The 15,458-nt window shown below is 31.7% G+C and overlaps 1 protein-coding gene across 4 annotated transcripts in view; it reads right to left on the bottom strand.

Moving 5' to 3' along the window:
- LOC149418536 (neurotrimin-like) overlaps positions 1 to 11,756 on the bottom strand; it is a 205,770-nt gene extending 194,014 nt beyond the window's left edge. For 2 of the 4 annotated variants that reach the window (XM_089638555.1, XM_089638558.1), the window contains exon 1: positions 11,082 to 11,756. In XM_089638555.1, coding sequence (XP_089494681.1) covers positions 11,082 to 11,124 — 43 coding nt within the window. In that variant the 5' untranslated portion in view covers positions 11,125 to 11,756. The remainder of the gene's footprint in view (positions 1 to 11,081) is intronic. The other 2 variants (XM_089638556.1, XM_089638557.1) reach the window with 2 other exon arrangements.
- Between the last annotated feature and the right edge of the window lie 3,702 nt (positions 11,757 to 15,458).

Below are 15,458 nucleotides of genomic sequence, written 5' to 3'. Positions count from 1 at the left end.
GTTGTGAGCAGTTGGGACTATTTTGCGGAAGGTATTCACTTCAAAAAGTTCTGGAGAGAAATACTGTAAAAAAAGGAAGGAAGAAACAAGATAACCGAGCAAACCGATAGTAACGATTTTTTTTCAATCATTTCGAATTTGTTTGGTAAGCACGCCCGTAGTCCCCTCTTACTTGGTGCGTAGCTACGCTTATATTTAACGATGTAAATTCAAAATCATTTTTCACCTTGCACCAATATATAAATCGTTTAAATTTTGGCTTGTGACTTATATGGGACATCTTTTAAAATTTTCTACAAGTCTATATTGAATTTTCAATTGACTTATTGACGCTTATAAACCTAATTTTATCTATTCAATATTTAGCTGCATTGAGAGAAGTTGATATTTTTATTTTCTTTAATAATTCAATTTAACAATGAGATTCATAAACATCTTTAAATAAATACTAATGAAAATATTTTCGAAAGATAATTTATTTTTTCTGAGTACACCACGTCGACTGTAAGACCCCAGATAAACCCAAGCAAACAAATTCACGACGAGAATGTAGATGGAATACGTCGGACCGGTTCAACCTTGTGAATTCTCTCATAAAATCGAACTGACAAAGGTGGTGGAAGCTGTCAAAAAAGACAAGAAGTATAATGCTATACACGGAGAAACTTACTTACTCAAATTATTCGTATTACTCTTAAAAACGGGACTGCAGGCCTTTATCAAATGACTTGATAGATTTCATAAGAAAATATCAATAAAACGCGAATCTCTTATGAGGACGGTGGAACACGTGTTCAAAAAAATACTAATATTGTCGCATGTCATCATTATATTATTATCCTCATCACATTATGTTATGAAAAGAACACCCGGCAGACTATTTTTTATGAGATTTTCCGTCTTCCTCATAACAGTTTGTTATGAAATTTATACAGTCTTATTTTTACCAGGAAAACGAATAATTTTACCAGATTTTTAATAAATTAACAATATTTTATATCAGACAGTTTTCACCGTTCAATAGCTCCATAGAGCGATAATAGTTACTTAATAGTTCCATACTTTTCATACATCGAGTGGACAAAGCTATCTCCTTGAAGAAAGTGTTATGCACAATTTGATCATTTCCGAGTCATGGAACAGCTTTTTGTTGTTGCCCCCTAAAAAAAAATTGACACTCTTACGGCCCGCCATCAAAACTAATTGCCGGCCACTGAACTAGTATCTGTCCCAGTTGTGTCCGTTACGTTTTTATTTTGTCTTTTTCTCTTTCACATTTACATCGATAGTTGTTCACCTTCTACAACGATTAAATAATATATTATTTTTAGTCTCTTTAGTAAAATCAGTATTGGCCTGGTAAAATATCTCAGATTTGAAAAGCTAAATACTTCCCAATCTTCCTCTTCCCCATCCCAATTCCCTCAGCTTCACAACACACCGCAATCGGGATGGAGATTCTGTAGTTCCAATGGCTCCGGGCTATTGGTACTCTATTGCAGGATGTACATCAAAATGAACTATAGCACTCGAATGGTGACCTCAGGCGATGTGAGAATTGAACCGTTTTATCTGTCAACGTTTATGCGATGATTTTGCTAAAATGAAGATAAACTTTACTGAATGAAAAAGTTTTGTGTTTTAAACCACTCTTTTTTATTATATATGTCGACCAGTTTCGGTTGTTCCCAACCTTCTTCAGGACAATAAATATATAAACTAATAAAGTGGTTTAAAACAAAAAAAAAACTTTTTCATTTTGTAAAATGTCAAGCCACAAAGTGTTTGCTTTCTTCGATAATTTAATAAACTTTAATATTTGTGTGTTACATGATTGCGAATTCTCGCTAACTGTGATATCTGGTGTCATGCAATTTTTGCCGCTCTCTCGGTTACGAATATCTACCAACAAGGGAATAACGTCCGAAAAGCATTTGAACGAACCGAGGTTGATAATCCAACTATATAACTTTTACAACATGAGCTATGCTTAAAAAAATATATCTATGTACTCTTAGGACGGGTTTTTTATGAGAATTTGAACAATTCATCAAAATTCAAAGTTCATTTTCGGGGTCTGTGTAAGTCTTATTCAGTTCTGTTATTATATCATTTTAAGCTATAGAGTTTTAAATACATAAACGGCTATACTGCCTTTTATAAATAAACATATAATAGAGTACAAAGTAACAAAATAATATTATTACATTATAGTAGTTTTAAACTTAAAAATAACATACAATTATTTTGTGTATCACAACCAAAAATAAAAAAAAAGAACAATGAGAAATATCATCATTTCATTTCAACAAGTCCATATTGCGTATATAACGTTACATTATGGAAAAATAAGTTTTGAGTGCATGTTTATATTGCGCTAATTTTAAGAAATAAATGTCGCCGATGTTGGCATGTTCATTTCCCAAAATGTGTAATCGACTGATTGGTGAGTAATAATGTGATAATGTATGTGTGTTATTATAGTAGAACGGTAGAGTCAGTCTATTGTTAGCGCGACCAGGGCAATGAAATCGTATTTTTTTTATTTTTTATTTTTATTTTTTTTTATTATTTTTATTTATTACATTTATTATATAAGTACATTTTTGTTTGTTTGTTACAATATAAGATAAAATATTTCAGGACCCCTCTTCCATAGAAGCATTAGCTTGTGGCTGGAAGAGGAGTGTACATTGTTTTATTGCAATAAGTAAGTAATTAAAAATTAAATGATTTTAAACTTATTTATGAAGTGAGTTATTTTTCATGAAGTGAGTTATTCTAAAGATTAATTCAATTGGAAACATTTTTATTTTTTGTGAGTTTGTCTTTAAAATATTTTTTTACAGTGTTTATTATTTTGATGTTATCATTAATGTTTCTAATTTCTTCAGGTAGTCGATTGAAAAAAATTCTTGCCCGGTAAGTGTAATAATTTTGTGCAAAGGAAGTGTTTAATTTTGGGCATGGAAAAATATATTTAAGTCTAGTACGGTTTTCAGTTAGAAATTGATACTTGTCTTTTTCTTTTATGATTTGAATTAGTGCATTTTTAATATAAAGATCTTTAAATGAAGGCACTTGAAATTCTTCGAATAATCGATCCGTTGGGTAATCGGAAGGTTTTCGTAATATTATTTTAATTATTAACCTTTGTACCACTTCTATTGGAGTAAGGTTAGTTTTGTATGTGGATCCTCAACTAATGATACCATATTGTAGCGTTGATTGGACCAAGGCATAATATATTAAATATAGGTTTTTTAAAGACAAAAAATTTCTGATTCTTAAAAATACATATATCAGTTTTCTGATTTTTTTTACAATTTGACATATTTGTTCCTTCCAATTCAAATTTTTATCGATAATTACTCCTAGATATTTGATTGTGTTTGTGTTTTTTAGTATTGTGCAGTTTTGGAGACAGTAATTTTTATTATGTATTTTGGAATTGTCATGAATGATAATGTTAAAATTTTTAGGGATGTCTTTTGTGTGTATTGCAAATGGAATTACATATGTTTTATCGCTATTTAGTGATAGCAAATTAATGTCGAAGAAATTCTTAAGAGTATTTATGTCTTCAGTGGCTTTAAGTATTACGTTTTCCCAAGTTTTTTCGCTTATTATTAGAACTGTGTCGTCGGCATACGAAGTAATTTGGCCATGTAGTGGTTGAAAGAAAATGTCGTTAACATATATGGTGAAAAGAATTGGTCCAAGCACTGTACCTTGCGGGATTCCAAAGTCAGAATGTTCTTTATCGCTATTGACATTATTTATTTTTACGACTTGTGGTCGATTTTTTAGGTAGTTTGAAATCCATTTAATCGCATTGTCTTTTATGCCTATATTATTCATTTTTTTTAGTAGAATCTTATGCGATATGCTATCAAAGGCTTTCCTTAGATCAATAAATATACCTGCACATTTTTTACTTTTATCTAAAGATTCGTAAATGTATGAAGTTACGTTAGCAATAGCATCTTGTGTGCTGAGAGATTTTATAAATCCAAACTGGTTTTTGTGTAGTATTTTATTATTATTTAGGAAATTGACTAATTGTTTTTTTACTATTTTTTCAAAGATTTTTCCTATATTTGAAATTAAACAGATTGGTCGATAATTTGTTACTTGATGTGGATCTCCAGATTTGTAAATAGGTGAGATTATTGTATTTTTGTAGTTCGTTGGAAATATTCCTTTTGTTAAACTTAGGTTTATTAAATGAGTGATTGGTTTTATTAAATAAGGTTTCATAGATTTTAACATATGTGCCGTAATAGAATCAAAACCGGGAGACGAACCTACTTTCATATTATCTATTATTTTTATGATTTCACATTCTGTTGTCGTTTCAAACGTTGAGAGTATATTACGTTCCTGTAAGTTTTCATTATTATGATTTTCCGGGATAAAAGATTTTTGGATATTTTTCGCAAGATTTTTTCCGACATTAGCAAAAAAAGAGTTAAATATGTTTGCACATTGTTTAGGTTGCATATTGGCATCTATAATTTTGTTATCATGCTCAATATATTTTACGTTTTGTGTTTTTTTTGTATTGTCAATAGCCAAATTAACTGTTTTCCACATTTGTTTTTGGTTATTTTCTGAGGATAATATTTTATTTTTAAAAAAATCTTCTTTACTTTTTTTAATATAGGCTGTTAATTTATTTTTATATTTTTTATATAAAATATATGCATTTTCATTTTGGGGATTTTTTAAAGTTGTCTTGTAAAGTTTTTCTTTGTTTCTAATAGATATTATAAGTCCTTGTGTAATCCAAGGCTTTAAACATCTTAATTTAGATTTTATGTGTGTTGTTGTTTCATTTGTTGAATTTTTAATGTGTTGCGACAGGGTATTTTCAAAGTTAGTCGAACATGTTTCAGTGTCATTACTGTTTAAAACATTGTTCCAATCCTCTTTTTTTAGCTTTTCAGTGAGAATGGTCATATTAATGGTGGATTTTTTAGTTATTATATTATGTTTTTTTTTGTTTAATATTGTTATTATATAGAAGTAAGCATGAATGATGGTCAGTTATGTTAGTTTTCCAAACAATTGATTTTAATTTGTGAAGATTTTTAATATTTACGTTTGTCCAGATATGATCTAAGCAGGATGGAGTATGTTCTTTTATTTCTCTTGTGTTTTTATTTATGCAAGATATGAAGTTTTGTTCAGTCATACAGTTAATGTATTCATTTTTACAACCATTTTCAATTTTGTCATTAATGTTTAAGTTAAAATCACCTACAATGAAACAAAGCTTATTTTTAAATTTCGATAATATGCATTTAAGGTCATTAATAAACGTAATTATATTCGAGCCGTGCGTTCTATAGATAGCTATTAGATGGTACATTGATTTGCCGAGTTTAAAATGTATTTCGATGCAGTTAACTAAATGTATTGGGTGTTCAATTATTTTAATAATACTAAATTTATTACTTGCAAATATTACTATTCCACTATTTTTATTGATATCTATTTTGGTAGAAATATAATTGTATTCGGGTAAGCAATAAGAAGGTGACTCAGCATTTGTAAATGTTTCGGATAATACTATGAAGTCCGGTTTTTTTATTAAATTATTTATTTTTAGAGTTAGCTCTTCAAAATTTTTTTGAACACTACGAATATTTAGGTGCATAATAATTATATCACTGTTGTTTTTAGAAATAATTTTGTTACATGAATCAGTGGATATGCATTCATATTCTTGAATTTTAATATTTTTTTCTAATTCATTATTTATGAAATCATCTGAAATCATCATGAAATATTGTGTTACAGATGAATGAGTGTGCAAATAAATATGTTCGGAAGTATATTTTGTTAGTAATTAAGAACTCGTTTCTATTAATAACGTCATAATTGGGCGGAACAATAATAATCATATACTTATAAATAATAATGTAACTCGACTATGAGTTGTTAGTACTTAAGTAGATACTGCAAATTTGAACAGGCGCTATTAAACAGGGTGTCGACATTGATATGCTGTAAACAAAGTATAGTTGAGATATTAATTTCTTACTTGTTTTTTTTAATGAATATAGCATTTTTATTATAGTCAATTTTCTGGTAAGCAGATTCTGTCATTTTCTTGACGTAGTGGCACTTGCTGTCATTCGCTCGATGGTTAGAATTTATTTTCCCATTTCTTTTTTTATTAAAGGCTAGACAATTGTAGCACTTTGGTGTTTGATTTTTATTTGGGCAGTTTGCTAGAATGTGTTCTTCTGCGCAGTGGAGACATTTGGGTTTTTCTGTTTTCTTTCGGCACTTGTTGGCAGTATGTTCGAACCACAGGCAGTGGTAGCATTGGGACAATGGGTTGGAGTCCTCTACGTGAACCCGCATAAATCCCAGGTTTATTCTTCCTTTTTCGATTAAAAGTTTTCTCATTTGACCGGTTGTTTCTAGGATGTAGTTGGATAGTTGATCGCTTCTTTTGTTTTTTATTTTTGCCATTATTTTGGGCATGTGTTTGCTATCTTCTTTGGTAAGTTGATAAATGTCTTCATTTTGTTCTATAAAATCTTCGTTAAAATCTTGAATGTTGTAGTCTTTATGTATTCCTTTGATGATAACGTTCGGTTTACGTTTTTTTATTTCTGATGCAGATATGCTGTTATTTTCTTTTTTGTTTATTTCTTTCATAATTTTATCAGCGTCTTTTTTTTTGGGGCAAGTGATGATAACATTGTTATTAATTGTTTTTTTATTCCAGAAACTTCAACTCCCAATTTCCCGACTCTAATTTGTTTTTGTATGTTTATTTTTATTTGGTCAGTGTTTTCATTATTATTCGAAATTATCTTAATTGTATGCAGCTCTTCTTTTGGCAAGTTTGATTTTCCTTTTTCAATTACGCTAGCGTACGTTTTTTTGTCGTCCGCCGTTGATTGTTGCGGGGGTTGAGAGACAATTTTTTCATATGTCATTAATTTACCCTCAATTATTCCAACCTTGGTACCAACGTCAATCATTTTGCTTGAAAGGGTAGATAATTTTGTCAAAAGTTTAGCCATTTGGTCTTTAGTAATTTTGAGAGATGGATCCGTAATGGCATTATGGATGCCGTCAATGAGTTCTTTTGCTTCATTAATAGATATGAGGGCGTTGTCGTTAGTATTCATGTTGTTGTGTGTGACAGCCCTGCTTGAGTACACAATGTAATTTATTTGATGCGGTAGTATATTTGCATCATGTTGTGCGCACCGTTACACCGATACATGCGAGGTAGGTACTGTGAACTGTGATTGTATGCGTCCAAAATGAAATGTTATTATCACTTGTTCTGTCACTGTCACTGAAAATTTTAATTTCACTTTAAAATATTTAAATATTGTTCGGTTTTAACCAACTATTAATCTTGTTTATTAGTTGTCCCTCAAGGGACTACTTTCGATTTAAATATATGCTTTAAGCGGACTTTTTACCGGGTTTAGTACAAATTTAACACGGAGCAAAGACAACGTGTGTCTTCCGATATTATTGAAAATTTACTTTATTACTTTGTATTTACTTTGTATTAGTTCTATTAAATCAGGGGTATCCAGGACCGAGTGAATTATTTTATATAATATTAATAGAGTTTTCCAATAAGAGGTGTTATTTTGATATTCAATTGTAAAAGATCAATGATTTCGTTGCTTGTGTGGCACGTATTGCCATTTTGTTGAAAGTAAACATTGTCCAGATTAATACCATCCAATTCTGGCCATAAAAAAAAATCATTAATCATCTTTCGATAGCGATCCATTCACCGTAACTGTTGCTCGAGCCTCATTTTATAAAAAGTAAGGTCCAATTACTCCGCCGGACCATAAACTGCACCAAAAAATCACATGTTGAAGGTAGAAAGTCTTTTTAACAATAACTCTTGGGTTTTTCGAGCCCCAGATGCGACAATTTTGCTTGTTGACGAAGCCACCGAGGTGGAAATGGGCCTCATCACTCAATATGATTTGCATTTTATTCACCCAAGTGAATTTTAATAATTTTAGTGCGTTGTCGAAGTGTGTATCGTTCCATTTTTATTAATGGCGTTGTTTCTATTTGTCAAATGTCAAAAAATAACAGCTTTAAAAGTAACATCTACCGAAATAGCGGGCTATTCAAAATAACACCCATTATTGGAAAACCCTGTAGTTGCTTGAAATAACTGAAATAATAATAGAACTTGAAAAATCTTTCACAGAACTTTAAAATTAACTTTGGAATTTAAAGAATTGTTTAAATTTTTCGAAACAACCTGTCGAAAAAGCTTGCAATGTCGTTTACAACGAAAGTTAAGAGCTTTTAAATATAATGTTAAATCTAACAAATAAAATAAGACGCCATATTGTTTGCTATTAAAATAAATCTTTGAAACATAGGAAAAGCAGGACAGTGAAGCCAATTATTCTATAAATAAATCAGGCCTATTAATATGGAGGCTTCATACCGTCATAACCATAATCCGTTTTCCGCATTGAGCCTCCGCATTATTTAAGGGTCGTAGCTCTGTAGAGCTTTATTTGTTTTATTGAAGACGTAGTGCCAGGGGGTAGGTAGTCGCAGGACTTCTGGGTCCCAGTGGAGTACCCTACCAGTTAAACCACTAACCGGTAATGAGGGTTGACGATCTCTGATATTATCACTTCAAGTTTAACTACGTTTTAACTACAAAACTAAACGACCCGATTATAACTCAGTTTTAATTATCAAGTTCTTACTTTTCTCGTGTGATAATTTTATTTCTGTTTTCTAAATGTAAACGAAGAAAAAAGTCTAATGAGAATATTTTACGTGAAAGTGAAATGCAGAAGAAGTTGTATACGCCTTACATGGCGTGATCAAGTGAATCAAATAGTTTAGCCAGACAATGTCAAGAGTCAGAATAACAGAGTACTGCTACTGCTAACTGCTATCTCCACGGGAAAGTGAAGAGATGTTAAGTTGGTGAGTTAATTTAACTTTTATGTGATTTTGTTTCGCAGATATTTAAAAGTCTATGAAATAACCCTCGGTTACAGTTGACAATCACTTTATTTAATATATCTGTTTAACCAAACATATATTTCTTTATTAAACTTTGCTCTGTTCCCTCTCACCTTTAAAAAGTAACATGCTGGACTCCCAGCATCGTCCTTTCTGTGGTCTAAAAGTGAGAACTTTCGATCACATATTTTTTGCGGTTCTACTCTATAAATTTCTATAAAGCCTTATCCAACACACCCTCCTATCTTTTCAAAATTCAATCTCTTCCATGTTTGAAATCTTCTCTCTTTGAAATAATAATACAAACATAAATATATGAACTCGCCTTCCCTTTCTCCATCTATTGAAATGATTGCCAAGAATTGCCCTCTAAGAAACAGTTTTAAGGGGTCAGATAATTAATACATTTATTTCTTACTAAGAAAATAATAGAAGATAAGCGATGAGTAGAGATCTGAAATATTCGCGTTTGCGATAAAGAGAATTATCAATTTTCTGAAACAATGCGATTTTTCTAGCGGTTTTCTGGTATTAAAATAATAAAGCTATATTATTATTGTATAATAAATATTTCTTTGTCCACGGGTTTGATAAGCTTCAATTGCCATAATATTAAGTGCACCTAACATAACATCGAAAACGTTGATGTCGTTCATTTTCTGAAATTAAAAAAATAACGTCCATTCCTCCACTGTTTCCCAAAAAATATCACGAATTTCGCTAAAAAATTACACGAAATTTTTAGGCCCTAAGCGACGGGTGTTGCTATAAATGAGGCGTGCGACATTTCATTATCTGTGCCTACCCTCACAGAGTAAGGCTGTGATATTTTGTTGGTTAGATTTTTTATTATTATTGTGTTGTTAAAAATAGAATCACGCAATTAATTCACAACGTTTCAGACATTATATTATTTTGACGTAATACATTACACTGTTATAACATCAAGGACGCAATGAACGCGCAAAATATTTGATCTTCACTTTAGCCAACGCGAAGGGGCAATGCGCTGGCCCAACAGGACCATTTGGCGTATATTGGCCGTTGCGGCCGCCAACGTTGGCCGGCCGACCGATTATTGTCGTTTTTTCGTGCACACATCAAAGGATCTTCGCGCCAACCCACCAACAGCGTTCACACATTGGTGAGTTAGGGCTTACGTTGGCCCTGCGTGTATTTGCATCTTAACGTAAGTTCATTATGAACATCTGAACATATGCAAAACATTTATTATTTTAAGAAGAATGGGTGGATTTATCTACATTAATTGACGAAATTAAAGTTTTATCGGGATACCAACCTCTTTTTGAAGGGTTCTGCATTTTTAAATCTGCAAGCAAACTTTTTAATAATCATTTTGACAAAGTCCTAGGGCAAATACGGTGAAAATAAAATTTCAGGCGAATGTATGATGTGTAAGAGGATGAAATAAGAAGTCAGTAATCACAGAGCTTACATACATGAGACAACCATGATATGGAATGAAGCGATGAATTTGTGCCATTACAGAAATGTGTGGTTTTCCTACTGATCTGCTTATCCTTTTTCCATGTCAATACCACACAAGAGTCACAACTGCTCCCAACTGTCTGGAGCCAGGGGGACTATGGCATCCCCAATTGAGGTATGTCGTGAGGCTGATGGTAGTGAGGCGAAGAAAGAGATGGGGGAGAGGAAGGTGTGAGAGTACCTGGCTATTCTGATCTGGTCACCAAACACGGCTAAAACCATTTCAAGAAACGTTTTAATTCTGAATGGTGGTCTTACACCGGGGCGATACTCATAGTATCTATGACTCTGGAACTCTGGAATATTATTTTAATTTAATAAATTGTAAGTTATCACAAATTAATCAAATAAAATTTAGTAGCGCACGCCTGGATTTGAACCCGGGACCTTCGGCTTGCTTGTGGAGAATCTTACCCCTCGACCACGGAGGCCGATCCTTTAAGGAAATGGCACTGTGGACTGAGTTTGCGGCAGTACCATGTGATGGGGATGTCTTGTCAAAGCGATGGGGTACCGAGGACACCGGGAAAACAAATGCTAATGATTTTTTAAGAATAGAATAGATTACTTACATGTTCTTATATACAGCATCATCAAAAGCATTACTTTCTGCATTGTAGGGAGTGTTTAAACCAACGTTGGTTGTCCACTTCAATGTCAAATCACTATATTCATTATTTTAAATAACCGCATCCTCGTTAAGTTAAGACATGACATCTCGACATCGAATCATTAAACTGTTTGCTTCCACTAATGTTTCATTTATACATTCGTACGAGTCGTTCACACAATCTCAATAAATTACATTAAACTTTGACATTTATTAAGGACACTACCTATTTTATATTCGTATACACTTATTGTCTATAAAAAAATATGTTAAATTGAATCTTGCTATAAATTTGCACTACTGTTGTTAGATAATCCTTATTTCTAAAATAAAATACAAAACACTAATTTAAAAAAAGTTTTTAAATCTTTTCACAATTTTTCAAAAATAGCGATAAATCACAAATTGCATAATCTTACTATCACTAAAAAAATCACCGGAATAATGTCGATGAACACTGCCGATTATAGTTTTAAATTTGTTCCTTGTATTTTTTTTCAATGTTTTTATCTCATCTGATTATATTGGCTCACTCCGTGAAAAAAAAACTCCGAAGATTAATGTGGGGTTATTCGTTGATTAAAGTAATGTTTACGCACGGACCCTGGTTGGGGTATGACGTGGTCGCGTGTTTGAGTGGGGACGTCGCGACGCCTACTGGAGGAAATGGGAGCGACGCGCGCCCCTCCCCCCGCCCTCCCAATACCCCGCTCACCCAGCATACATCCCCCGAACCGACCGACCCTTCCCTCCACAGCCCTCTGCCGCAGCTACGGTTTCTTCTACCCCCGTGGTTGGTTTTTAAGAGGTTGTTCTATTTTTCTGAAAACTATCAACTTCAAAAAAAAAAGAAAACCATTTTTGCTCATTTTTTTATTAGAGTTATATTAAAAATTGAAATTTATAACAAAGATTTTTGATCAAAAACAAATTAATAATCTTGACAAAAATAGTACACATTATTCGACGTTGACAAAAATAAATATATTATCTTCCTTTTGAGATTCTAAAGTCAGAATCTTAATAATATGCAATGCACGGTCTCGGCGTATTGGACAAACCTACGGTCAAATTTGTTCTGGTAAGTACTCAATAAAAAATGGGAATCTTAACGACGTAAGAGTACAAACTGTGTAAAACAATTATCAGCGCGCGGCCCAACGTATTGGAAAACCTAAGGTCTAATTTACTTGGTCTAGTTTATTTAAATTAATTCTTAAAAGCGTGTTACTAAAATTTCAGATGTTCTAATTGAATATCTCGGGATGTTAGCAGTTCATCGCTTAGAAAAATAAAATTTGGTGCTTAGCGCTAATTTTATGGACCGTTTTATGTAAAATATTTCAATGTTAAGGTATTGAAATTATCAATCTTAAATATAAATAATTACATCTATGGGTATCGGTGTAAAAAAACGTATTTTTGCTACGCATTCATGGGAATTAATTAAAATTTGAGTCTCGAGTAAACGTCCGCTATTAGAGTCTTGTATTGCGTTAAACCAACCTAACACTTGGTTTAACTATGATGCACAACACCAGCGATCAGATTCAGATTGTAAAATTGTAGAGCAATCAGCTGATCGCAAAAAAAATCACAAATTTTGCAGCTCTGCTTCCGTAGAATTAAAACATTTTTCGTCTATTTCTTGTTTTTGATTTTATAATTAATTACCTATTTGGTGAATATCTTATAATTTGTCTGAATAATATGATATATTCAGTAGGGTCTTTTAGGTAGTCGGGAAATATAAATACAGTAAAATAAAATATTCTGAATAAAAAATGGAGGTTTATTTTAATTTAACTCTTTAGCGTTTCTAAATTTTATTTTATTTTTGTTTCTAATTTGGAGTTAACTAAATGGGACAAAAAGATTTTCTAATTTAGATGACGCATGACTCTTTTTTATTCGACTGTATGAAAGAAGTAGAAATAAAACACATTTAAAAGTACCTATCTCTATCTAAGCATAACTTCCTTTAACAACCTTCCTTTAAATCTTAAAATTTCTATCTCCATCTAGGTATAACTGACTTTAACAACCTTCCTTTAACTTTAATAACATCCAAATAATAAACACTGTGAAAAAATATTTTAAAGACAAACTTACAAAAAATAAAAATGTTTCTAATTGAATTAATCTTAAGAATAACTCATCTCAATTAGTTTTCTTAAGTAACATTCAATTCTTCAAATAAGTTTAAAATCATTTTATTTTTAATTACCTACATACTGTAATAAAACAATGTACACTCCTCTTCCAGCCACAAGCTAATGCTTCTATGGAAGAGGGGTCTTGAAATATTTGATCATATATTGTAACAAATAAACAAAAATGTACTTATATAATAATAAAAAAAATGATCCAACTGAATTCAATTCAAAATTCCTTCGAATTTTAAAATATCTATCTCTCTCTAGGTATAACTGACTTTAACAACCTTCCTTTAAATCTAAAAATTATCGAAAATATTCATGAATTTCAGCTAAAATTGAAGAACTATCTTAGACTACTATAAAAGTTCACATATTTTTTTATATTTAAATCTCATACTGATAAATCTTGCGTTTTTCTTACGTATCTTTTTATTATTATTTATAATATTCAATTAATTACTTATATGCATTTTTAGAATTGAGCTAGATTCCCTTACCAAACACACGTCTATTTAAGGTGAGGAAAGGCTAATTTTTATTTACATTATAATACTGTATGACACGTAAACATTTCACATTTTTTGTAAAAAATACAAAATTTAAATAAATATTAATGTATGTGTAAAAATAAGATTTAGGCTAAGCATTGAAAACATTTTATAAACCTGCCGTTTAAGCCCGTGACGCCTCCTCATATCGCGATATCTGAGATACAGGCTAGAGAAAGAACTATGACTAACCCGGACGAAAAAATTAAGCTTCCGTCGGAAAATATTCTATGTACCCTTAACTAACGAGCGCTACGGAAGTCATACATGGATTGCTGAGAGTTCGTTTTCCGTCTTTATTATTCAAACCAGATTTTTTTACGTGATATAATAGCACAAATAAATGTCTAGTATAATACAACTTAACAAGAATGGAATCATTTATTAATACTCTTCCTTTTATCATTGCTTAATATGGTTTTGCGCACGGAAAAAACTTACTGATATGAAGTATTATTAATTTATTGTTATATCAGTATTCTTTGCAGATTTAAAGGTTGGGAAATCTTTGTTAAAAAGTAAAAGGTTTTACTTAAAGTTGTGTTTATTTACGTTCACTACCCGAGGGTTGGCAATTCTCTGGTTCGAGAAGGTGGTTCTCTGGTTCCCTGTATAACCTCACAAGCATCTTTTACACTCTAGCGACATCTGACGGACTCTGGAGTAATCTTTATGACTAGCGCCATCTATCGCTTAAATACTCAACTTATTACCATACATCACATTTATCAAACAACTTTTCAAATTATTCCTTTTTCCTGTTAAAAACGGGATTGGATGCCTATAACCAATGATATTTTAACGAACAAATTTCATAACAGTACAGCACGAATATGTTATGAGGAAGTCAAACACGTGTTTCTTAAATTAATAATAATTTCGAATGTCGTCCGTGTATTTGTTCGGGCAAGGCAACCTGCGTTAAACATTAGCTCAGATATATTCTGAATGACTAACATTTAAATAGAAAATGATCATACGGTTACATTTTTAAGAGTATAAAAGATTTTTAAATGTGGTAAAAAAGCCGTTCTCATTTTTTGCTCAAATAGATTTATTTGAAGGAAATCATAATCTCTAATCTATTTTCTGTGAAATTCTTACATCACGTCAAGAAACTTTTAGCAATTTCGGTTGAGAAGTCTCTAAGGCGTATCTGGGGTAAAACTTTGCATGACCGTGTTAAAATTAGGAGATCTGAAAATAATGTAAGGCTAGGCTAAGGTTAAGATTACGATAGGGACACTTAGTTGGTTTGAGCATGTAGAGTGAATCAACGGAGAAAGGAATGTAAAAAGAATATAATAAGATGTTGAAGTTTAGTGGAAGAAATCGGGGACGCCCGAGGAAGGCATGATATTTAATTATTACTTTTTAGGTATGTGATGATACTTGAATAGGAAAGAAGCAATGAGTGTTTGTTGAGACAAAATTGTGTAGTGATTCAACCTAGCTGCCTAACCCTACTGTGATAGTTGCTTAGTTATTTACTTAGATAATTTACAAATAATGTATTATAGAATATTTGCGGAACGTTCTAAAAGTCTGGAGGGATATTCTCAATATCACCGTGGTGATAAATGGCAGATGTAAATACCCAAATACCACAGAACCTCTCTCTTCCCAATCTCC

The sequence above is a fragment of the Hesperophylax consimilis genome, chromosome 13 (assembly GCF_061612785.1).
Source record: "Hesperophylax consimilis isolate HC1 chromosome 13, BYU_Hcon_1.0, whole genome shotgun sequence".
In the NCBI taxonomy this organism is placed as follows: domain Eukaryota; kingdom Metazoa; phylum Arthropoda; class Insecta; order Trichoptera; family Limnephilidae; genus Hesperophylax; species Hesperophylax consimilis.
This window is presented reverse-complemented; position numbering and strand designations above follow the sequence as displayed.